We start from the raw sequence: 25,180 nt of genomic DNA, 5'->3' as shown, positions 1-25,180 counted from the left end.
GTAGCAAGGGGGTGGGGTGCAGGGTTAGGAGATGAACCTGTAAAAGAATCCATCACATTCCTGTACTTCTTGGGGGGGGGGGGGATGACCACACTGGCCTGCTTAGAAGACCTGTGTGACCCTGGCCAGTTTATCTCAGTTCCCCTGCCTACAGAATGGGGATAAAGTAAGCCCTCACCTCTCATAGTGGTAAGGATCAAATCAGCTAAAGGCCGTGACATAGAAGTGCCCCTTCCCCACTATTATTTACTCAGCTATTCTGTTCTAATGCAGTATTTTGCTTCTTGATTTGTGGTTTCTGCTTAGTCTTTCGGTGGAAAAGGTAGGTAGGATTGGGATTCATGTGGTATTGATTGTGATTACTTAGAACTTGATACAAGATTGAAATAATAGCAATAGATTACAAAGTTGATGGGGTCTCTTGGACCCAAACAGCTCTGCTTTTTCCCATGAAACATGCAATTAGGTGTTAAAAATGCCTACAGGGTGAAAAGAGCCAGGATCATATACTCAGAACTAGCTGGTCAGAGATCTGCTCCCTCATTTTATCCACACTAATGTGGTTTCCACCAGGTTCCAGAGGTAGCAGTAGCACTTGTCCCCTGGCACCATGTTATCAACCACAGTTGAAATCATGCAGTTCCATTAGATCTCCCTGACCCATTATCTAACTTCAGGCCAGGAAGGGCCTCATTCACCGCTAAATGGTGAATTTCATGACTTCAGGATACACTTATTTACAAGTTTCAGAGAAAGATCTCCATGTATTGTCTTGATAGGAATAGGGAAAGCCCAACTTGCTGACAATGCTCCAAAAGTTCTCTGGACATCATTAATAGATTATGGCTCTTAGGAAAATATTTTAAGAAACACCCTTTCCCCCCCAAGGGTCCTATTCCCAAATATATGAAATTTAGCCCCCTTTATTTAAAGCACTGTTTGGTTAGAACATTTGCACCAAGTTACTAGTTATGATTCTTCTCCAGATCTGGTAATCCAATTTACTGACTGGATTGTTTAATCCATCTATGGTCCTAACACATGAAATTAACTCCTGACCCCACTTTCCTGCAGGCTAACCCAGGGTTTGGAGTTCAGCTGCTTCCAGCTGTCATGCTAGGCCTGATGTAAAACCAAAAAAATTCCTCTTCCTAATCCCTGCTTGTGTTTACCAAAAACTCAAATTTAAAATTCAAGAAGCTTTAATTTCTTATTAGTTTTTTGTGGCACTTTTTTGAGGCTGAGAGCAGCTTTTAGTTATCATTCTTTTTCCAAAGTACTGCCTAAAAATCAAATGTAGCAAGACTTGAATGAAGAGTAAGGATAAAAAACTTTTATTCATTTGTAGTTTGGGTAAGGACAATTTCAATGTCAACTTGAAACCTAATCATAAAATTGTAAACAACTTACAGGAATCAGTCCCCTAAATACACTGCACCTATTGCCTTTGACAACACAAATCCAAATTATCTCCCCAGTTTCCTATGGTTCCAAGTGAACAGGGAAACAATTTCTGGCGAAATCCAATTCCGTCACTCTGCTATAAGGCCAATTTAGCAGCAACAACACGGGGACCAACCAAAGGTACGAGAAAGCAAAGTAAAACTTGACAGCCCTTAGGAGAATGAGAAGGAAGACTGGAGGACAGAAAAAAATAGCCAGTGTGGACAATGCCAACGGGCCTCAGGTTAAGGTTTAACTTGATTGCATAAAGTTACAAATAAACTTCAAGGATAGCTACAAGAGAAATCAGCCCTCTCACATGACATACTCCTTTTCAAACAGGCCCAGAGAACAAACTTGATATTTCAGCAGGGAGAGATCTGTGGGAATATACAATGGTTTTGCAATACAGGACCTGTTAAAGTCAATTAAATGTTAAGCTTAGGATTTGGGTTTTTGCTCGGAAGGCTACAAAGGCCCGATTCTATTGCAATAAGCTATTAGGAAGCTCCCTGCTAGAATTACACAGGATGTGTCACATAAATAAGGCTTTACATTTCTAGTTACCACCTATCCCACCCCCCCTTCATCTGAATATGGAAATGCTTCACTACTCAAGAGTACATGCACTATTCATACTTAAAAATGGAAAAATAACCTTTATTTAGAATACAAAACAATACATGAGTTTGTGGGATTGACTATCATGACTTTTCCTAAAAACTTCCATGACAAAAGCCATTAACTCTACTAAAGCTTTCCAAGGTATGTGTTCTGACAGGAAATAGCTATTTATGGTTTGGCAGTGGCAGTGACATAATGCACTATTTCAGAGTACAATTCATTTACTTACAATTCTAAGAGTGAAAAATCTTGCCAAATTAATCTTTGATCCAGTTTCAATGGATATAGAAATATGCAATTCGAATTACTCACATTCAATGCAAGTGTCTAGTAATCATAATAGACAGGCGGGTTGTTTTTTTGTTTTGTTTTGTTTTTTTACAAATAGGCTCAAAGCAGCTTTGTCAACTCATAAAAGCAGTCACTAACTCTACCTTATTTTATGTGTTTAATAATGAAAAGGTACTCCTCTTGAAAATAAAAGTCAAGGGATTATGGCCTGATAAGAAACAATTTCAGCTATTCACAACATGCTGAATTAACAGTAACACTTCTCATCCAAAAGTTCCCAAGAATGCACATAGGGGGACAAACACTGTTCAGTTGCATGGAAGCATCTATGGTTATTTTAAACATGGACGTGAATCCTTAGCACAGACCTCTGTCAAGGGAATTGGGAAACTAAGGCCAAGTTTGCTGCTCGCTATTTTATAAAGGACCACTGTTTCTCCCCACTGTCCATGACTGCTAGAAAATAAACTGTGCCTCAATTATTGCTTATTTAAAAATTACATTTTTACAGAGCTATTTAGTACCTGACACAGGAAAACAATCACAAGTAATTTATTTTTGAGAATCATTTAACATGAAATTATACAAATAAAATTTGTATAAACACAAATCCACATTTGTCATAACACAGATGGCAAAGGACAAAGCAAAAACAAGAAAACTAAATCGGCCGCTATATACAATTGGACACAGTTGTGTCATGTACACTAAAAGTCTTTTACAAAATAGTCATCTCAGATCAATAGAAGACCACTCTCTCCATTCAATGTCGTCATCCTGCAAGACAGGCTGCTGGAGCACGCATCTGCACCTAAAATAAAACACAAAGCCCATCAGATCTGTGCAAGTGTCACAAGTTTTCAAAGGTCCATTTTCATGAATTTCTTTAAGTCCTCAATTTATTCTTTTCTTCAACAGTTAAAGATCATATGCATCTGTACTGGCAAAATGATGTTACTATACAGTTTGCAAAGTTGACCTGGGGCCTTCAATTGAATTGATATTTAAGTCTCTTCTGATCCCAGGAAAACCAACTTGGGAAACCCACAAGGAGTCATTAACTAGATACACTTGATTTAGGAAGCACCTCTAGGAAGTGAAAATGTCAACGAGGTTGGTCACAAAACACTGGATTTTTAATAGGCTTAATAAACAGTATTAAAATTGGTCTGTGCATATGATCTTTAATTTTTTTCCCCAGATTTAAAAGTTGTTTTGGTTTGCAGATTTCACTATTAGCTATAAAAAGAAAAAGCAAGCATTAAATCTTAAAGAATACACACTTAAAATGAGGCTCCACAATTGAAATACAACACTAAACAGAAGACCAAAAATGATTAAGCTGTAAAAAGGCATTTATGTACTTTTAACTCCTGTAAAAAACCATTTAAGTTAAGAGTCTTAATCTCCAAAAAGATTAAAAAAAGAAGCCAAAGTCTGAAGTTTTCCACTTTAATCTTTACGCTGGTACATGAAGTTGGAAGAGACCATACCACAGGACAGCGTTTTCTGGTGTGTGCCTTGCGCTCTGCCCGCAACGTGCGACCCCCAGAGAGAGACGTGGTCAGGGTGACACACGGCCTGCAATGAAGTTCCCGCTGGCGGGTACAAACAAGGTATAATGTCAGAGTTAGAAGACAACATTCCTGCTTTCCTTAAGTTGTACCCATTTCAGTACTTTACCTGGGGATAGCTCTAAACATGTTTATTTATTCCTTTAGACCACCTGGCCTGGCACACAAAGCGAACAGAAAAACTCTTAAGTTTTTCTGAGTACTAAGGAAGGCGAGATCAGATTTTAAAGTTAAAAAGATCTATAGACAGTTTAAAAAAATACAAGTTTTTAAAAAAATGATTTTTTAAGTTAAACCAAGTTTAGTCAAAAAGCTACATCCAGCACACTTTCAGCTACTTTGTCTATGGTCTGTAGGTAACAACAGTAAGCAGCGAGAGGCTCCCTGTGCGCTCACACACACCTGCTTTCTCCAGTCTTCTTCTAATACGGCTGGTAATTGTTTTGGTGATTACCACCCCCTCGGGATGCTTTGCCATACGTGCTTTGTTGACCTGTTTCAAAAAGAGCAAAGGAATTAGCCAAAGGAGCAGTGGGTCAGGCCTGATTCTACTAACAATACTACTAAGGCTGGAAAAAATCATTAAGTGCCCCTGCCCCCACCCCCACTTAACATCCCCCCAACATTTAAGGAGTAAAGCAAAAAAGGAAAAAAGAAAAAAAAAAAGAAAAAAGGAAAAAAGGAAGTTTCACAGTTGCTGCAAACTAATCTTCAAAATGTGCATATTATTACAGTTATAGCTTATTCACTGTCAATCAATGTACACATTCTACAGACTGTCTTAAAAAGCTCAGGTTTTAGTGGAGCCAAATACTTGGATAAAAGGACAGACCTATGCACCAAGACAATTTCAGAGGGGAGGGGGGACTGTATTTTAAACACTGAATTTTAATGCCAATGAAATTAAGTTAAATATTCTTACCACTGTAGTCTGCATATCCCTGTCCATATCCATAGTTCCCATAGTTATACCCAGTATAATCATATCCGCCATAGCCACTATAGTTTTGATCACCACCATAGGCACTATTGTAATTTCCATATCCTTGATCATAATAGTTATTAAATCCTTGGTTCCAGTTTTGGCCCTGACCTGAAACAATGCACAATGATTGTTAGGAAATAACTTCTGACCCCCAGATCTAACATAAAATTGAGTGGATCGATTTCTAGTAAAGTTAAATTGTCCCTCATCCTACAAATCTTAAGTGGCAGAATGGGCACCTCTGGTGCTATCTGCTTCAAAGTCATCTTTTCGTTTGACATAAAAGGGGGCAGAAAGTCCAATTGTGCCAGTATCATGCTTCCTAAATTTAATGGAAAACCAGGACAAAATTAATAGAGATGGTGGGCTGTTCCACTTAAGACTACAGGACTCCCCCCTCCCAAGGAAATTTCAAACGCCATGGTGTACCTAATGACCTTTACCTTTATCCTACTAGTGATGACACTAAATTTCAGTGCAATTATTCCTTTAAAAAAGATTGGCTTTTCAAAAAGCAAAAATAAATAAAAAAAAGTTTTTAAAAATCACCCACGGACACAAGCAAATTTCTAGTCTCTTTTGGGCTGGCTCAATTCACAAAGGCTTTGCGCCTAGCGCCAGGGTCTTACCTCGGCCACGACCCCTAGTCCCACCTCGGCCGCCGGCCGCAGCGCCCCTCCCTCCTTTCTGTTGCTGCTGCTGCTGCCTGTATACCTCTTTGGGCTGGGCAACTTTGATTTCACACTGCAGGACAAAGCAGAGACAAACGTTCAACTAACACCAGCCCCCGAGGGACCAGACCCCGCCACTGGTTCTCCAAGACAAGTCCCCTCCACAAAAAGCGAGTCGTACCTTCCCAGAACCAATCTGATGGTATCTGTTTTCTAACAATTTCTTTACTGGTTCTTCATCTGTATATGTTATAAAACAAAATCCTCTCCTTTCGTTTGTTTTTGTGTCCATAGGAAGCTCGATGTTCTCAATCTGCAATCGGAAGGCGGCATGAGATCGGCGCCCCAAGAGCGCAGCCCCCCCCCGCGGGAAGGGCCCCCTACCTCTCCGAAGGCCCCGAAGTACTCCTTGATCTGCTCCTCGGACGTGTCCGGGCTCAGTCCGCCGACAAACACCTTCTTGGGGGGCTCCTTGCCCTTCAGCGCCTTGGCGCGCTTGGGGTCTATCAACTTGCCATCCAGCTTGTGCTCCTTCAGCTCCAGGACCTGCGGGGGGGGGGCAGCGCGGTCACGGGCGGCCCGGGCACGGCCCGCCCCGCCCCCCGGGGCGCCCACGCACCTTGTCCACGCTGGCCGCGTCCTTGAAGAGCACGAAGCCGAAGCCCCGCGACCGGCCCGTGACGGGGTCCGTCTTGATCGTGCAGTCCACCACCTCTCCGAAGCGCGACAGGTACTCGGTCAGGTCCTTCTTGCTCGTGTCCCAGCTCAGCCCTCCAATAAACATTTTACTGCGAACAGAGGCGGCGCCTCCTTTACCGGGCGGCCCCCGGGGGGGGGGGCGGCGCCGGCGGCCTGCCCCGGCCCCGCCCCCGCCGGCGCCTGCGCACTGGGGCCCCCGGCGCCGCGCCCCTCCCCCACCGCGCGGGAAGGGGGAGGGGAGCGGGCCCGGGCCCCCCCCCACCCGAGCCGGGGAAGGGGCCGAGGGGGGGCGCGTGGGCCGCGGCGGCGGCGGCGGCGCGCGCGCGAGGCCCGGCGCGGAGGGAGCCGGCGGGCAGGGCCCGAGGCCGGGGAGGAGGGCACCCGGGGAGGAGGGCGGCGCGCCGTACCCGTCGTCCTGCTGGTTCTTGCTCGCGTTGATCTTGGAGCCCTCGGCGAACTCCTCCATGTTGCTGTACTCGTTCACGTCCTCCATGGCGGCGGGGCTGTGGGCCGGGGGCAGGCGGCGCGGAGAGGCACTCGCAGCGGCGGCGCGTTGGATGGAGCCGGATTTAAAATGGCGGCGGAAGAGATCCGAGCGCCGCCTGCGCCCTCCCTTTATAGACGCCCCGCCCGCCAATCGCGAGGGCTGGGCCGCGGTGACGTGGCGCGGCGCTCGGCGCGCCCCCTGCCGGGCCGAGCTGGAACTCAGCGACGGCAGCAGCGGGGCCGGCGGCCGCGGGGCCCGGGGCCGCCAGTGGGAGAGGCTGCGGGGGGCCGAGGCCGCCGGGGGCGAGGGGAACAATGGCGGCGGCGCCTGCGACAGCCGCGGCGGGACCTCCATAACGGCCGGGGCCGCGCCGCGCCCAACAGCAACCGCCCGCCCGGCCGAACCGCCGCGGGTACCTGGGTCTGCGCGGCGGCGTCCCGCCCGGCCCGCCTCGCCGCCGCCGCCTCCGCCCGCTCCTCCTGCTCCTCCCGCGGTCCCCGGCGGCGCGCGGCCGCTCCCGCCGCCCGGGCTGGGCTGGGGCCGCCGCGGAGGCCCGCTGGCTGCGGCCGGGCTGGCCGGCGAGCGCGCACGCGTGCTGGAGCTCCCGCGAGCGAACTGGCTGGCACCGGCGGCGCAGGAAGCGTGCGTGCCCGGGAGCGCCTTTCGGCGGTGGCGCGGCCCGGCAGGCGCTTCCGCCCCCTCCCGCCCTCTCGGCGCCAGCGCAGCCGGCGCGCTCCCCCCCCCCCCGAAAAAAAGTCCCCAGTCCGGGCAGCGGCGCGGGGCCTCGCGGAGGTTTTCCGGAGGGGGCCGGGGCGGAGGGGGGGGAGGGGCTGTCGGCACGTGCTCCGAGGATGCTCCCGCCTACGCCACCCCGCCGCGCCTGCGCGCTCCGTCCCACCCACCCCCCCGCCGGACCGCTCCGGTCGAGCCGGCTCCGCCAATCCCGGGGCGCGCCCCTCCTCCCCACGTGGCCCCGGCCGCCCCGCCCCCGCGCGCCGGCGCACTCGGCCCCCGGAGCCTTCCCGCCGCCCGGGCTCCTCCCGCGTCCCCCGCAGCAGCCGCGGCCGCCGGGGCGGAGCCATGGTGGTGCTCTCCGTGCCCCCGGAGGTGACCGCCATCCTGTTGGATATCGAAGGTACCACTACCCCGATTGCTTTCGTGAAGGTGAGGGGCGGCCGGGGCGGGGCGCGGGAGTGGGGGCGGCCGGGGGCGCCCCGGGGGAGGGGGGTCGGGTCGGCTCCTCCCCGTCCCCACCTGCGCCGCGCCCCTCCCCCACGAAGCCCGTGGGCCCCGAGCGCGCTCCGCGGGGGGGGGGGGCGCTGCCTGGGGGGCGCCGGCTCGCTCCGCGTGACTTCCGGGCTAGTGCGCGGGCGGGGTGGGGGGGGCGCCCTGTGCAGAAGGGCGCGTGCCGGCGGCTCGTGCCCACCGTGCCCACCCCGCGGCCCAGCTAGAGCCCCTCCTTGCGCCCTGACTTCTCGGCCCCGGGGCCTCCGGGTGGGAGGGGAGGCCCGAGGGCGGGTGCCACCTGTGCCAGCTGCTGGCTGGCCCTTCCCTCCCGGAGGCCGTCCAGCCGAGGTCGGAGGGCAGCCTGCCGCGCCCGGGGGTCGCCCCCCGCCCTGGCACCACCGCAGCCCCGTGGGGACTGCGCACACGTTTGCCCGCGGCCTGGGAGTGCTCAGGGAGCAAAGAGCCCGTGCAGGGCGGAGGAGGGCACACGGCTGCGAGGTGGGAGCCCGCCCCCTGCAATGCCCCTCGCCCAGCTGGCAGCCGCCCTGACTTTCACTTTGCACGGGTCACTTTTTTCCTGCGCCAGGCCGCAGGCCCCTCCGGGGATGTGGCAGGAGGACGAGCTGAGCCCCTGCGTCCAGGCAAGCTCGCTCAGCTTTTCCTTACACGCTAGTTCCGGGGGCGGCTGGGTGGTGCAGTGCATGGAGCACCGGCCCTGGAGGCAGGAGGACCCGGGTTCAGATCCGACCGCAGACCTTACCTGGCTGTGTGGCCTCGGGCAAGCCACTTAATCCCACTGCCTTGCAAAAACCTAAAAAAAAAGGTAGTTTTAGATCCCTTCCTCAAGCCTTGGAGGGGGATGGGGTGGGAGGGGAGGCTGTCCTGTTGGGCAGCAGAGGTAGAGACCCGTGGACTGGGGGCCTGGTTTCCTAAGGACAAGGAGTTGGCAGGCTGTAGACACAGGGCATCTCCTTCAGGGGGCCTTGCTGGGCCCAGACATCCTTCGCCTGGGAGATCTCTTGTTGAGTCAGACCCAGCTCAGAGAAGGGTCCCTGGACCCTGCCCTGCCTTTGCAAGAGGAAAACCAATAAAACTATACTCCCAATTTCTACTTGCATAGTTAGATCTTTTTGACAATTTTGTCATCTTATGGTTTTCTCCACCTTTATTACCCTTATTACTAACTGTCCCAACTAAAAGGTTGGGGGGGGGGGTCCTCTTTTAATGGTCCTGTTAATTTGATACTAATCTGATGACTAGCACAGAGCTGCTTGCATTTCACAGGGTTTTTATACCTAGCTGGAAAGGACCCCAGAAGCCATCCACATAATCCCAACATCCTCATTTAAGGAAATGAGGCCAACAGGTTAAATATCTTGCTAAGGGTCATATAGGTAACAAGCAATAGGGTACAATTTTGAACCTAAATTCTCCTATTTCTAAACCCTTAGCTCTTTATATGGGACTATCCTGTTTCTCAGTTGTCTGGCTTCATTCTCAAAACCTATCAGTGTTGGGGGAACAGCCCTCTTGGGGAGGACATCTCCTGGCTGAGCACTGGGGCAGGTTCTGGCCGAGGGAGCCACAACCAGCCTGGGCCAGGAAGCCTCTGCATGGATGAAGGGGGTGGATTCTATCTCTTGTAGATGGAAGACAGGCTTGGGAAGCTCATCCCAGGTTACCCAGCTCAGAGCTGGCATTCAAACCCAGTTCTGGCTTTGAAGGGGTCACTGGAGACAGCAGCATCAGCAGTTTTATCACCTGTTCCCCACCAGAGAATGAGCAGAGTCACAGCCCCTACCTGCAAAATCCCCCTACCCCCCCCCAAAGGGAGCTGCTACATAGTGGGCATCCAGCTGCCAATCAGATGGAAAGGAGACCAGGGGTGCATCTTTGATGTCCTCTCCACCAATAAAACTCCCTTGGCATGCCAAACCATTTGGGGGGGGGGGCCTGTAGCAGCCCCAGAGGCTGCTCTCCTCACATTGTACAGGGGTAAGCAGTTAATAGGTTTCCAATTTGTTTTCTTAATGACTATGTATAATTTATTGCATTTAAAACTGATGCTAAGAAGGGGTCCCAAGATTGGGGTCCAGGACTTCATGCCTAGGGACCAAGGGTAAGACCATTATGGTGGTAAAGACCCCAAATCAACAGAGATGCTCCTTGATTGGTTCAGTGTCATCAAACCTTTGCCCTCCCAAACTCATTTGAGGAGTGCAGATTGGGGTTTACATGGGAAGAAAATAGGTATCCCCCTTTTTTCCTTTGGAGGCTTTTGGTTTTGGCCCCATAAGCCCTTGTCTGTTCCCGTGTGAAAGGCTGGGGATAGCCAGATGGAATGCACCTGCCCTGTGCTCTCCTTGATCTTAAACCAGACCTGCAGGACCCTGCTGCAAATTCAAATGGAAGGTGGATGAGATTCAGGTCATGCTGCTGAACCCCTCCCTCCCCTGAACTGGGGGAATTGACCTTGACTCCAACAGGGTTAGGCCATGTTCCCCAGCTTTTTTAGATGAAAAACAGGACTGGGACCCAGATTCTCTCAGTCTCATTACTAGCAGAAGAGCTGGAATCAAAGGCTAATGTGTAGAGAGCACTTGCTGGGCTGGTCCTGGATTGTGAGCTACATTTTACAGATGAGGAAACTGAGGCAGCCAGAGGTGACCCAACCTGCCTCAGGTCAGCCAGCAGCTAGTGAGCATCTTGGGCCAAATTTGAACCACAAAATCTGGCTGACTTTGAACCTGGAGTTCTATCCACAGCTCCGCCAGCTGCTGTCGCCCGGGTTTTCTATTTCTGCTTCTTCTCCCCCTGTCCTCCATTTTGATGGGTGATATCCAAGTGGCTATATTTGTCATGTTAAAAAAAATAGCATTTTTTAAGTAGAAATGCTAAAATGTATTTTTGCAGCAGAGCTGTCCATTTAAGATGGTGAAAGTTGGAGAGCTCTGTGGGATAGAATCATGTTCTAGCAATCAGATATTGCATCTTGGGGGTTCTGCCTTGCTCCATGTAACCCTATATGTCCTCAGCAGTCAATAAAATTATTTCTGTGCTCTCCTGGGCCATTCACATGCAAATTAAAGCTATAGGACTGAAGTTCATGCCGCACAGATGGCGCAGATGATGTTGCCTTGTGAAATTATTGCTTTAGCTTTGCCCATCCAAATGAGATGAATTGAGGCATGACCCTCATGTGGGAGGAGCCTCAGGATCCAGGTTGGGGTTGCTGCAGCCCTCTGATGGACCCCATGAAGTCTGGGCATTGGGGCGCAGTCCACAAGCTGGAGGGCTCTGGAGGGAGGCTCTGGTGTCCTGAAAACCCCAGTGTTTTATTTCGGGGAGCTTTTTGTTCACCCTCTGTCCTCTTTCGAAGGAAGCACGCCATCCTCCATCACACAGAGACCCACAGTTTGTCTGTTTTTATCATCAAAGACCTTAAAGAGAATCTGTTTATGCTCTGGGATCTAATGAAGTTCAACATTTCTTGGTCGTCTTGAGTCTAAGCCTTTAGGATGATCTGGAGAAAGTGGACTTTGAGACTGGCCAGAAGGGCCTTTCTGGGGTCTGTCTGTTCCCAAGGGTCCCAGGGAGGAGAATGGCATTCCCGAGTTGGGGGTCTGCTCTGGGCCGCCTCAGATTTCAGGAGGCTTCATCTTTCCAAGGGCTTGGTGGTTTTGGGTGAATTCCCCTAACCTTCAAAAGATATCAGCTGCTTCTACTGCAGACCCCAGTCTCCTCTCCCAGTCGCTGGGGCATCTGTAGCCATCAAGCCAGCCTCAGCCTGCAGAGAAGTCTGGTGCTCACCTGGCTCTCCCTGGGCAAGGGCTGCACCCCCTTCAGCCCTTTCTCCTTTTCTCTAGCCTTGATGCTGCAGGGCAGGGCCTCATCTCCAGGCAGGTAAAATGTCTCAGGGTTCTCATCCCATGAGGGACCCCACTTCCTCAGAGTGGCCTGGCCTCCAGGTGCCTCCTATGCTTTGCAGCCTTTGTTCAGAAACAGACTAGTTTACCAGTTTCTCTTCCAAGGTGTGGTTCCCCTTTCTGATCTTCACTCAAAAGCTTTCCTTCTTTGCAGTTGTTCCTGTGTTTTTTTTGGGGGGGTGTTTTTTTTTAGGTTTTTGCAAGGCAAATGGGGTTAAGTGGCTTGCCCAAGGCCACACAGCTAGGTCATTATTAAGTGTCTGAGACTGGATTTGAACCCAGGTACTCCTGACTCCAGGGCCGGTGCTTTATCCACTGCGCCACCTAGCCGCCCCAGTTGTTCTTGTTCTTGTTGAAAATACTTTTTTTTGCTTTGAAAATCTAGTCAGTTTTTTAATATAACTTTTTTTTTTAAGATTAAAGGTAATAGTCTTTGATCTTTGTTCAGACTCTACAATTCTTTCTCTGGCTACAGATGGTATTCTCCATCGCCAGAGAGCCCCAAATTGTCCCTGATTGTTGCACTGATGAGATGAGCAAGTCCATCAAGGTTGACCATCACCCCCATGTTGCTGTTAGGGTGTACGGTGTTTTTCTGGTTCTGCTCATCTCACTTAGCATCAGTTCATCCAGGCTTTCCTGAATTCCCATCCCTCCTGGTTTCTTTTTTTTATTTTAATTTTTAAAAAAAATTTTTTTTATTGCAAGGCAAATGGGGTTAAGTGGCTTGGCCAAGGCCACACAGCTAGGTAATTATTAAGTGTCTGAGACTGGATTTGAACCCAGGTACTCCTGACTCCAGGGCCGGTGCTTTATCCACTGCAGCCACCTAGCGGCCCCCCACTCCTGGTTTCTAATAAAACAATAGTGTTCCATGACATACATACACACACACACACACACACACACACACACACACAGTTTGCTAAGCCATTCCCCAATTGAAGGACATTTATTTAATTTCCAATTCTTTGCCATCATAAACAGGGCTGCTATGAATATTTTTGTAGAAGTGGTGTTTTTACCCTTTTTCTTCATCTCTTCAGGGTATAGACCCAGTAGTGGTATTACTGGGTCCAAGGGTATGCACATTTTTGTTGCCCTTTGGGCGTAGTTCCAAATTTCTCTCCATAAAGGCTGGATGAGTTCACAGCTCCATCCAACAATGTATTAATGTTTCAGATTTCCCACAACCCTTCCAACTATGATCGTTGTCCTTTCTGGTTGTATTGGCCAGTCTAAGAGGTGTGAGGTGGTACCTCAGAGAAGCTTTAATTTGCATTTCTCTAATAATGATTTAGAACAATTTTTCATATGTCTATGGATTGCTTTGATCTCCTCATCTGTAAATTGCCTTTGCATATCCTTTGACCATTTGTCAATTGGGGAATGGAAATCCAGTCAGTTTTTACAGAGGAATTCTCTCCTTCCTTCAGAGCTTTCTGAATTTACAATTATTTATTATACCGGTGGTGTTTTTTTCTGGCTCCAGTTTTTGTTTCTGAATTGGGGCTTTCTCCTAGGGCCAGGCTCCATCCTCTACCATGCCCTGATGGTCTTGTCATAGATCTGTGCTGACTTCTGGGGGTTCTCTGGGGTTCAGGGCATTGAATCTCAGGACAGTTTCTGGGCCTGGCTGGGTCTGAGTGCTGGCCGGTAGCTCTGCTTCCTGTTTACCTTTGGGGAGCTTTACTTCCAACCCAGAGCCTGCTGGCTACTCACCTCTCTAGATCAGCTTGGAGGGTACCACCCCCTCCCCCCCGAACTTAGGACTCTGGAAGGTTGTAGTTCTGGTGGGGGGATTGCTGCAGCTTCTCACTTTTCTTAGTCTGCTCTATGGGGTGAGAATTTCAGGTTTTTGTTCTTTGTATGTTGGGGGGCGTGTCTCATAGCCATTGTGGCTGAAAGTAATTCTGATTATTTTCTTCATAAAATATAATGACTTGAACAATGAAATATTTCACAATTTACTTTTGCAATTGAAAGTTAATAAATGAGAAAAATCAGCTTTCGTGTAGGTCAGTTCAGGAAATCAAAAATATTGTGTTGTGCAGATGACTTTCTTTTCCTTCCCCTTTTTGGTGGACTTTCCTTCATTCCCAGGAACTCCTCCTTCAGCAGAAATCTTCCACATATAATAGAAGAGAGAGTTAAGTAAAACAACTAATCATCTTGACTATGTAAGATGTAAATTTGTGTCATATTTTAATCAACTGTTCTTTACTAAAGCTGTTACTTGATGACAAAATCAAATCCTACTTGGATCTCTCAATCTCTGTGAGGTAACATTGATTAATTTGCTCTCCAGAAATCCTCATAGTTGTTTGAACCCCATTTAGGGGATTGGCAAAGACCCTGGAACAGTTTGCCATTTCCTTCTCTGGCTCATTTTACAGACTAGAAAACTGAGGCAAGCAGATTGAAGGGATTTGTTCGGAGTCACAAATAAGGAGAGTTGGAGACCACACTTGAACTCAGCTTCAGGAGGAGGCCCCTCACATTTAAGGTCTTTGACTTGCAATTTTGAGAGAGAGAAATATATTTGTCCAGCTCCTTACCATCTGATCATTACTTGGACCAATAGTCAGCATATCTGTTGCCCTGATGTCTCCCTGGAAGATTGATCCCGGGTCTGCTTCCTCAGTGGGCACAGACTGCTGAGGAGACTCTGCAGGCCCATTGCCCATCTGCCTGCTGTGGTTGGGTCTCTGCCAGAGTTGCTTTTGAGAATTGTATTCCTGGCCTGCTCTGGGAGCCCAGGATGTGAATAGGTGGAGAGGTGTGGGTTAGTCTCAATTCCCACATCCTAGGGAAATGTCATTTTTATAATAGTTTTGTGTTATATAAATAAAACTAAACTTGCCAAACCCAGTGTGAGGGGCTAGTAATCCAGAGATATCTCAGAATCTTCTTTGTTTATCATTCAGTTATTTCATTGTGTGACTCTTTGTGACCTGTTTTGGGGTTTTCTTGTAAAGATTCTGGAGTGGTTGGCCATTCCCTTCTCTGGTTCATTTTACAGATGAGGAAACTGAAGCAAATGGAAAGAAAGGATTTGCCCAGGATCACTCATATTTGAACTCGGGTCCTCCTGACACCAGGGCCAGAGTGGCTAGGAATATAATCCCTATGTTTAATAGGCATAATATTAGGATTTTTTTATAAAAGATATTCATCTTTTCTGATAGAAACTTAACATATTTTCTAACTACTGAGAAATGACCCTTCTGTTCCTAGGCCTCTTTTTAAAATATGTGTCCTTAGATAGATAGTCATTGTTCCTCCTATAAATGGAACCTTAGTCACATTTTTGGTAAATGGTCTCAGTGCTAAACTGAGAGCCTGAAAGAAAAACGTGACTTCCTTTCTAGGTCTCAAAGCCCTCTTTTTTATCATCTTTTCTCTCTATGATTATTTTTGTCCAGGACACGTTGTTTTCCTACATTCGAGAGAATGTTAAAGACTATCTGCACACTCACTGGGGAGAAGAGGAGTGTCAACAGGATGTGAGTCTGCTGAGAAAACAGGTTGGAGCCCCCCCCCCCCCCCCCCCGCACTCTCCTGCTTCTGCCTTTGCTCCTTCCTCCTCCCTCCCCTGCTGGAGGCCTGCTCTTTGATTCTAGCCCCCCATAACTGCTTCCTAAATTTTGGACCCCATTTGTCTCTTATCCAAAACTTTCGTATTCATCATATACTCATCCGCCTCCTAAAAACATCCTCTTTTCCCTTGTCTCCCATCTGCTGCCTCATTTTCCTGCTCCTCTGGACTCATGCTTTCCCATTTATCTCTCTCTTCTTTCCTTCCCTTCCTCCCCTTCTCTTTCATCTCCCCCTCCCCTCTTCTTCCCTACTCTCTCTCCTTTCTTCTTTCTCTCATTCTTTCCAGTTTAGCATTTTGTACCTTTACTAAAGTGAAGACTAGCAGTTGTTTCTGGTTGGGGTCTCTCAAGTCCTGTTCGTCCCTGGGCCAGGAGGCCTGGGAAGAGTCTGGAAAGGGTTGGAAGGCCTCATTCTGCGAAGCCATGCTCCTCCAGGTCTCAGCAACTAAAACTAAAATGGAAAGTTGAGGGAGATGACATGAACTCTCCTTCCAGTTCCCATGGTCTTCAGACCCTGCTAGGAAACAAATACACATAGACATGTACTATACCTACCTACCCCCCACATATATATGCATGCATAGTACCTGTAATATGCACATACGTGAAGTATATAAAGAAAATGCTTGCTTTGGTTTTCAGGATCCATTTGAAAAGTTCAATGAACTCTGTCACTTTTTAAAATGACTTTCAGGCAGAAGAGGATTCTCACCTGGATGGCGCTGTGCCAATTCCCCCTAGCTCTGAGCATGGTGCCGAGGACCCCGAGCAAGTGATCCAGGCTGTGGTGAACAACGTCTGCTGGCAGATGTCTCTGGACAGGAAGACCCCAGCCTTGAAGCAGCTCCAGGGCCACATCTGGCGGGCCGCCTTTGCTGCTGGGACTGTGAAGGCCGAGTAAGGGGCTCCCAGGAAGAGCTTTGTCAAGTTCGCTCCTATCCTGCCTCCCCCCACCAGAGACCATTTTAAATGACCTCAGGGTGCCACCCCAGCCTTTGGCATACTCGAGTGGTCTTGTCTTTCTCAATGCAGGGATTTAGCAAGCTTTGTTTACTTTTTTCTTTTTTTTTTTAGGTTTTTTTTTTTGCAAGGCAATAGGGTTAAGTGGCTTGCCCAAGGCCACACAGCTAGGTAATTATGAAGTGTCTGAGGCCAGATTTGAACTATCCATTGTGCCACCTAGCCACCCCCGCCTTGTTTAGTTTTAAAATTTCGGGGGGGGGGGGGCGCAGGTAGATCAATCCAAATAACGAATAGCAGTTGGCTTCTCTCTTGTTTAAGCACCCACATGAAGGCGTCCCTGAGGCATGCCTCCCTGTGGACTCTGGGGAGTTGGAGTTAGCAGTTAATGCCACGCTGGATAAAGAGACTGACCTTATAGGGTCTGTTAAGGGAGGTGGAACAGCTCCTGGATATGCTCCAAGCATTGAGAAAGGGGGTGCAGTGGTGGAGAAAGGGGGTGCAATGGTGGAGTAAGGGGGTACAGTGGTGGAGATAAGGGGTGTGGTAGGGCAGAAAGGGAAGGGAGCTCTTCTGGCAGAAGAAGCACTTTGAGAATCACCTGGAAATGTGCTCCAGGATGGCAGGCTTCTTCCGAAGATTTCTAAGCTTGAATCTTGCTTCACAAGCTATGTGACCTTGTGCTACTATAAAATGGGGATAATTGTGGTTGTGAGACTCAGATGAGATAATGTAGGGGAAGCAATCTTACATTTTTTTTTATTTTGAGACCTTGAAGCCTTTTCCTGGCAGTTACCCTAGAATAGTGAGTGGAGCTCGGGGGATGTCTCCTGTTGTTTTCCCCCACCCCTTGAACCTGGTCTCCCCCCAGCCATCTTCCCTTGTGCCAGTGCTCCACCTGTACCCTCCAAGACCAGACCAGCAGAGACTGTGCCAGGAGGGCCCTCAGCCTCTAGTCCTGAGTGACTCCTCCTGTCTCCTTTCCTTGCCCTGTTGGCTATGATGATGGAGTATCCTATTTTATACCCAACATTTGGTTACTTCCCATATTGTAGCTCCCTTCCCTGGCATTGCCGCGTCTTCTTCCTTATAGGTTTTTCCCTTTTCTTAATTTGAATGCTTTGTCATCCTGAAGCTATCCTTCCTAGCGGTATTTGCAGAGATTGTAATATATATTTTTTTTACACCAATTGGAAATGCAAATTTTGGAAGTGGGAGGGAGAGAATGTTTATTGTGTTAAGTGTTTAAATAACCCCATATGGTCAGGATGGGAACCATTTGGGGTTGTTCAGGCTTTGGGATAAATCAGGGCTGTCAAGCTTTCTGAAGTGAACTAGTAATTAATGTAGCATCACAGAGTAGGAAAGGACAACTGTGTGTTTAGGCCAACCTGCCCTACTTAGGCCTTAGTCTTGTCTGTAACTTAATTATCCCACCTTTTCTTGAGGACCTTCAGGGAGGGGACTTGCTCCTTCAAAGGCAGCCTCTTTTACATTTCAGTAATTCTTTTTGAATTAAATATGACCCTCCCATTTCTTTTCTATGACTTAGACAAGCAAAATTTAAAAATAGTTTCGATGTCCTAGCCTATTCCCCGTTCTACTCCCTCCAGTTTATTCTCCAGTCCAGACATTCCCCCAGTTCCCTCTTCACCTGATCCTCAGGTCATGATCCTTCGCCAGTCCTTCACCATCCTTGTCACTTTTCTTTAGATGGATACCAGTCTCAGTGTCCTTTCTCATGATAGAATCTCTTCCTTGTCCAGAATTTGATCTGCAAACAGCAGGTTCCTTTTGAATCCCTAGCATAAATAGAAGGCATGGTGCTGTCTCCCTATTTTCTTTCCTTCTCACCTTCTCTCTGTACTCTTGATAATCTGAGAGAAAACAATGAACATTAAACCAGTGAATTGTTCAATGGAACCAATGAATTGAAGAAAAGCACGTACCCTCTATGATCACAGAGAGCCTCATTAACATTAACATTAACATTAACCAGGACCAAAATGCTCCCTGCTGTCCTCCAGATTATGTGGGCTTAGACGTCCTTGTGACCTTTACCTTCCAGAATATTCTCTTCCAAGCTCTTCCTCTCTTTGGGTGGTGACCTTCTTGTGGCCCCTCTCAACCCCCATCGTTCTGGTAACTGCAGGAGGTGGTCTGGACTTTGGAACTCTGGGCTTTGACTGAAATCTTTCTGGGAACTTTTTGAGTGTAGGGTCTTCCTTTTTCAGTTCCTCTCTACCCTCTGATTCTAAGGGAGCAGAACAGTTTTCTTTTAAAATTTCTTAGAATGGTATGTCTGGGTTCTTGTGTATTCATGGTTTTCAGATCAGCCAGTTCTTCTCTCCTTGATCTGTTTTATAGCTAAGTTGTTTTTCTTCTAAGAGTTTTCACATTTTCTATTTTTTTGTTGTTGATCTTTTAGTTTTTCTTTTATTATTTCTTGATGTCTCATGGAGTCTTTAGTTTCTGGCCAATTCTAATTTTTTTTTTAATTTTTATTTATTTATTTATTTTAGATTTTTGCAAGGCAAATGGGGTTAAGTGGCTTGCCCAAGGCTACACAGCTAGGTCATTATTAAGTGTCTGAGACTGGATTTGAACCCAGGTATTCCTGACTCCAGGGCCGGTGCTTTATCCACTTTGCCACCTAGCTGCCCCCAATTCTAATTTTTAAAGAGTTTTTCCCTTCTGTAAAATTTTCTACCTCTTTTTTTCAAGCTGTTAATTCTATATTCATGTATTTCTTATATCGCTTTCTTTCATTTGACTTTTAAAATAATTTTTTTACCTCTTTTTTTAAAAACTGGATTTAACTTTCAGGAGTTTTTTTTTCCACACTGGTCTTTCTTTTTATTTTTCCAGTTATACAAACACAGGTTTCAACATTCACTTTTTTAAAAAAATTTAATTTGAGTTTTTCAATTTTCACCCTAATCTCCCTTCCTTCCCCCTCCCCCCCACAGAAGGCAATTTGTCAGTCTTCACATTGTTTCCATGGTATACACTGATCTAAGTCAATATTCACTTTTAAAACCTTGAGTTCCAAATTCTCTCCCTTCTTCCCACCCCAGTCTCCTTCAGTGAGAGATCACTTTATCTGATAGGATTAGAAATGCAGTCATGAAAAACAGTAACATAATCACCCTTCCTTCCCCCCCCCCCCCCCAAGAAAAGAGAAAGCTCAAGAAAAATTCAGTCCAAAAAAAAGGTATGCATCAATCTGTATTCACATATTGTCAACTCTGTCTTTGGGATGGCCAGTCTTCTTTACCATAAGTCCTATAGAGTTCTCCTGGGTCCCAGCATTGCTGAGAAAAGGTAGGTCATCCACAGCTGATCATCCTACAGCACTGTGTTACTGTGTTTCCAGTACATCTCCCATTGTATCTGCTCGGGTAAATTTTTTACTGAGCATCCATCCCTTTCATCATTTCTTAAAAAAAGAATAGCATTTCAGTGGCTCAGTGAATAGAGCACTGGCCTTGGAGTCAGGAGTACCTGGGTTTAAATCTGACCTCAGACACTTAATAATTACCTAGCCGTGTGGCCTTGGGCAAGCCACTTAAACCCACTGCCTTGAAAAATAAAAAAAAAAAGTTTTTCTTAAGAAGAATAGCATTTCATCATAGTTACATACCACAGTTTATCCAGCCAGTCCCAATCAATAGGCATCCCCTCCATTTCTGCTAGTAAGGAGCTGCTATAGATATCCTTTACATATAGGTCTTATTCCTTCCTGTTTTCCATTTCTTCTGACATACAGATCTAGTAGTGGCATTGCTAAGTCAAAAGGCAGACATGGTTTTACAGCCCTCTGGGCTTAACTCCAAATTGCTCTGCAGGATTGTTGAATCATTTCATAGCTTTGCATTTATCTCATTTTCCCGACATCCCCTCCAACATTTGTCACCTCTTTTCTTGTTTGTGAATCCAATGTATATAAGGATTGTTCCAACCCACATTTCTCTTATCAATGGTGGGTTAGGACTTTTTTAAAAAAATATTCATAACTTTTGATCAATTGGTGAATGGCTCTTATTTTTTTTATTAACTGACTCAGTTTGAGAAAAGAGGTCTTTATCAGAGAAACTTGTTTGAATATTTTTCCCCACAGATACTTCTGCTAACTGTATTTCCCTCCATCCTATCTCCCCCACCCCTATTTATTCTCTCTCTCTTTGATCCTGTCCCTTCTCAAAGGTATTTTGCATCTGATCTGCTCCCTCCTACAATCTTCCCTTCCATCACCCCCCCCTTTATCCATTTCCCCTCCTACTTTCCTCGAAATTTCTGTATGTATTTCTGTATAGTATGTTATTTCCTCTCTGAGCCAGTTTTGATGAGAGTAAAGTTCACTCATTCCCCTCAGCCCTCCCCCCCCATTGCAAAAGCTTTTTCTTGCCTTTTTTGGTGAAATGACTTAACCCATTCCACTTCCTCCTTTCCCTTTCTCCCAGTACCTTCCTTTCTCCCTCATTAACTCCATCTTTTTAATATATTATCCCTTCAATTTCAACTCCCCACCTTTGCCTGTCTATCTATGCTCCTTCTAAATGCTCTGATTAAGTCCTTAATGATTTGCCTTTCCTCCTACCTTTTTTAAGCTTCACTTGTCTCTTGTATTTGAAGATCAAAATTTCTATTCAGCTCTGGACGTGTTATCAGGAAAGTCTCCTGTTTCATTGAATGTCCATCTTTTCCCCTGAAAGTATATGCTCAGTTTTGCTGAGTGGTTGCTTCTTGGTTGTAATCCAAGTTGTTTTGTCTTCTGGGATATCATATTCCAAGTCTTTAATGTAGGAGCTGGTAAATCTTGGGTTGTCTTGACTGTGGTGCCATTATATTTGATTTGTTTCTTTCTGACTGGTAGTAATATGTTCTCCTTGACTTGGGAGTTCTTAAATTTGGCTCTAATATTTTCATTTTCAGAATGTCCTTCAGGAGTTGATTGGTGGATTCTTTCAATTTCCATTTTATCTTTTGCTTCTAGGATACCAGGGCAGTTTTGGAATCTCTACCCAGCTGCTGACTTGATTTTCATGATTTTCCCACATCCCTCTCATTGTTCTTCCCAATTTTTCTTCTACCTCATCGGTTTACTCATTTCTCCAGCCCATGATTTGATTTTAACTCTTTGTTAAGATGGGGTTCTGCTTCCAGTTGAAGACATACTGTCTCAAGCTTTTGGGTATTTTTGCAGTTGTTTTCAGAGATATTTCTAAGAACCTCCAAGTTCTCAGTTTTTCCAAGGCCTTATGATCAAGGAGAGGATTATACTATTCTCTTGACCTGTGCTCTGGTCTGAAGATGACCACAAGCACTCCCTTTTGCCCTGGAGCTGTGAGGAGGTCTCTGTTCTGCTGCCACAGTAAGCTCTGTTGTGCTTCTGTTCCTCTTCCTGGGCCTGGGGCCCCAGACTTCGACCCAGATCTGAGTGTGGGCAAAGCAGCAAAGTCTTGCCTCGGGGATAGCCAAGAGATCCCTGTAATCTTCTGACCCCCTTACTGTTCATGGACTGAGGACTCTGGAAGCAGCTGTCTCTGTTGATTCATTTGTTCCCAAGGCTTGCCCTGGTCTGTTGGGGTCTGATCTCTTTTTTCCTCTGGTGTCTGCTTTGACTCATTTTCTAATGCTGGGTAGCAGAAGGCTCTATGACCTGTGTTCCTGTAGATACTTGTGTTTGTCTCTCTAAGTTTCCTGGGCTGGAAAAAGGACTCACTGTGATTTTTTTTCTGATCAGATAGGCACATTTTCCAGATCGTTATGAAGAAGGGTGGGTTAGTGTGAAGCTGGACTCTGTTGCTTCCGCTATCTCCTCTACCTTGACTACCATCCCTCATCTTTTGTCAGGAGACAGATATTATGCTCTTCCACAATCAAGACTAGTCAAAATTCTATTGGTCGGTTCTCTACTCTTTCAGTCGTTTGTCTTTATTCTTCTCACTTCACATGGAATCAGTGCAGACAAGTCTTCCAGGTTTTTCTGAAACCTTCTATTTCATATGGAATAATTATACTATATATTGTATGTTGTTCAGACTTCCCTCAGTTCATTATTGCCTTAGTTTCCTTTTCTTTGATATATATATATATTCCCCCCCCATGTAGGAAATATGCAAATATATGTATCTTCTATCTACTGTGCCACCTAGCTGCCCCATAACATGGTGTTATAGTTGTAGTTGTATGGTCTCTTTGTGGGCCTTGAGGCTGTCAGGTGTTTGATGTAATCTGTAATTTTATTTTTTATTTTTTCAAGGCAGTGGGATTAAATGACTAGGTATCAAGTGTCTGAGTCTGAATTTGAACTCAGAACCTCTTGACTCTGCCCCCCCTAGCTGCCCCTTGTGCCCCTGTAATTATATTAAGTGAAATTTTTTTTCCTACTGAGTAAAAGTTCAAAGGATAAATGAATAGATAAATGAAAGACAACAATCACTTCCAAGTCAAAGAAATGCAAAATGCAAGTTTGGTCTCATAGTCACAAAATTGGAAAAAAAAATAAACAAAATTCCATGATCATGTGGTTATTGAGAAACATTACATTTCTATTGAAGCAAACAAAATTTGTGGATTTATTTTGCAAAAGAGTCTGGCATGTTTATTTGACCTACGTTTTTAAGTGCCTTTAGAACATTTTGCCAAGTCTTTAAAGACTTAAAAATTTGGAAAACTAACTGTTCTACATCCTGGTTCTAATCAAGAAGCAAGCCTGATGGAGAGATTTTCAGATGCCTCATTTTTCTTTTTTTTTAATTGAAATTTTATTTTTCCAGTTACAGGCAACAGTAGTTTCTCAACATTCATCCATTTGCAAATTTACAAAATCCACATTTTTCTACCACCTCCCCTTCCCTCCTCCTTCCCTGTGGCGATGAACAATCTGGTAAAAGTTATACATGTATGTTCATGTTTAGTTTATACATATTAGTCATGTTGTGGAAAAGAAATTAGAACTAAGGGGAAAGAAAAACCATGAGAAAGAGAGGAAAAACAAAAGTTTTGAAAAGGGAACCTAGTTTTCTTTGCTCTTTATTCAGACTCCAGCTTTTCCTCTGGCTGTGGACTGCATTGTCCATGGCAGGTCTCTCAGGGTTGTAGATGGCGTTGTCCATGGTGGGTCTCTCAGAATTGTCTTTGATCCCCTGAATTGTTGAGAGGAGCTGTGTCCATCCGATCATCTCTCAGTGTGCGTTTTTTTTTTTAAATTTCATACATTTTTTAAATTGATTTTTGAATTTTACAATTTTCCCCCTAAATCTCACTTCCCTCTTCCCACCCCCCACAGAAGGCAGTCTGATAGTCTTCACATTGTTTCCGTGCTATACATTGATCTAAATTGAATGTGTTGAGAGAGAAATCAGATCCTTAAGGAAAAAATAAAATATAAGAGAGCAAAATAACAAAAATTACAAAAATCAATGTGGTTAAGGGGTGGCAATGTGGTGTAGTGGATAAAGCACCAGCCCTGGAGTCAGGAGTACCTGGGTTCAAATCTGGTCTCAGACACTTAATAATTACCTAGCTGTGTGGCCTTGGGCAAGCCACTTAACCCCATTTGCCTTGCAAAAACCTTAAAAAATAAATCAACATGGTTGTTAATGTGAGCAATGTTCTCCTGGTTCCACTCCCTTCACAGCTGCCTCTTTTTTCCAGGTTCTTTGAGGATGTGGTTCCTGCAATCAGGAAGTGGAGACAAGCAGGTATGAAGGTGTATATCTATTCTTCAGGGAGTGTTGAGGCCCAGAAGCTGCTCTTTGGCTATTCGACAGAAGGAGACATCCTTGAGGTGAGCTGTTTTTGTCCTTGAACCATTAAACTGTGGATGATGTCATGATATAAGCCAGTGCTATAAACAAATTAGAATTTGAAAAACTACCTTCACGTTCTCTCTGGAGGTCTGGAGAAGGAAGAGTGCAGAGCCAGAGAGGTTCTAATCAGTACACAGTAGGGGGAGGATGAAGAGTGGGTTCCTAGATTACCCACATTTTAGATGCAGTCTGCACCTCACTCTGGCATAGCAAAAATTATCTAAGGAAGATGGCAGCAGAGCAGATGCAAGACAGCATGAAGTAACTCCCTGGGATGGAGTGGACTGGGTGGTCAGCTCAGAAGGACCTGCCTCTGGCTCCCTTGATGAGCTGGTGTCCCTGCACAAGAACCCATTTCCTCCCTGCCCTCTGTGCTTATCTTAGGGCAGGGCAGGGCTGAGCCTAGAGGGTGGAAGAAAGGCAGCACCTGGTTCTCAAAATTCTCCTCCAAACAAATTTGAAATAATCGCCTCACAAAGAATTCTGAAGCAGTAGCACCAACAAAAGGAGGAGGGGGTGAAGAAATTTTCCAGCCCCTAACAACTTAGAAGGTTGGGAGACAAGGTTGGCCTGGCTGGGTGAGTGGAACTTGGTGCAGAGTAGGTTAGACCCCAGTGTGCCACCAGCAGCAGCAGGCCTGGATTGGGATGGGCTTCGGGAGCTCTCAGCTCCTCCCTGCCAGAAGGCTCAGAACTCTGTGGCAATCTGGGGTGATAGTGAAACAGAGTATATCAGACTGTTTTTGAAAGAGTTCTTCTCTTTAGGGAATTTTTTTGGTGCCTCTTTTACCTTTGACCTATTCTGTTTTTTTTAAGGTGTTATTCTCTTCAATTTTTTTTTGTGCTTCCTTTACCAAGCTATTTTTCAGTCTTTCCTC

General features: G+C 46.3%; 2 protein-coding genes across 9 annotated transcripts in view; one reads left to right on the top strand and one right to left on the bottom strand.

Annotated features, from left to right (window-relative positions):
- Positions 1–1,311: 1,311 nt before the first annotated feature.
- On the bottom strand, positions 1,312–7,214 carry HNRNPDL (heterogeneous nuclear ribonucleoprotein D like). 5 transcript variants are annotated; one of them, XR_012476881.1, is made up of 8 exons: positions 6,695–7,211; positions 6,208–6,376; positions 5,973–6,134; positions 5,770–5,901; positions 5,547–5,661; positions 4,855–5,025; positions 3,852–4,425; positions 1,312–3,169 (listed from the first exon to the last, which is right to left on the bottom strand). XR_012476881.1 is itself a non-coding variant. In XM_074228522.1 (8 exons), exons 1-7 carry the CDS (start codon positions 7,126–7,128, stop codon positions 4,355–4,357), a joined length of 1,254 nt encoding a protein of 417 aa, XP_074084623.1. In that variant the 5' UTR covers positions 7,129–7,212; the 3' UTR covers positions 1,312–3,956; positions 4,335–4,354. The 5 variants fall into 5 exon arrangements, 4 of the variants coding, with proteins under 4 accessions (XP_074084623.1, XP_074084622.1, XP_074084621.1 ...); XM_074228522.1 differs by having other exon boundaries at positions 1,312–3,956; positions 4,335–4,425; positions 6,695–7,212; XM_074228521.1 differs by having other exon boundaries at positions 4,335–4,425; positions 6,695–7,210.
- A 577-nt stretch (positions 7,215–7,791) lies between these two features.
- ENOPH1 (enolase-phosphatase 1) overlaps positions 7,792–25,180 on the top strand; it is a 43,721-nt gene continuing 26,332 nt past the window's right edge. For 3 of the 4 annotated variants that reach the window (XR_012476880.1, XR_012476879.1, XM_074228519.1), the window contains exons 1-4: positions 7,792–7,938; positions 15,353–15,454; positions 16,221–16,423; positions 24,149–24,281. Coding sequence is in view for 2 of the 4 variants with exons in the window: in XM_074228519.1 (XP_074084620.1) it covers positions 7,855–7,938; positions 15,353–15,454; positions 16,221–16,423; positions 24,149–24,281 (522 nt within the window). In the remaining 2 variants the exon portion in view is untranslated. The remainder of the gene's footprint in view (positions 7,939–15,352; positions 15,455–16,220; positions 16,424–24,148; positions 24,282–25,180) is intronic. The other variant, XM_074228518.1, reaches the window with a different exon arrangement.

This window comes from Macrotis lagotis, chromosome 3 (assembly GCF_037893015.1).
Source record: "Macrotis lagotis isolate mMagLag1 chromosome 3, bilby.v1.9.chrom.fasta, whole genome shotgun sequence".
In the NCBI taxonomy this organism is placed as follows: Eukaryota; Metazoa; Chordata; class Mammalia; order Peramelemorphia; family Peramelidae; genus Macrotis; species Macrotis lagotis.
The sequence above is the reverse complement of the archived record's forward strand: the minus strand, read 5'-3'. Positions and strand labels throughout refer to the sequence as shown.

Bases quoted from the DNA above. Each gene is read 5' to 3' on its own strand.
- HNRNPDL (XM_074228522.1), bottom strand. From the start codon at position 7,128: ATGGAGGTCCCGCCGCGGCTGTCGCAGGCGCCGCCGCCATTGTTCCCC. The intron at 6,377-6,694 runs GTACGGCGCGCC...CTCTGTTCGCAG, and splicing joins AAGAACCAGCAGGACGACGG to TAAAATGTTTATTGGAGGGC. The intron at 5,902-5,972 runs GTAGGGGGCCCT...TTCCGATTGCAG, and splicing joins ACTTCGGGGCCTTCGGAGAG to ATTGAGAACATCGAGCTTCC.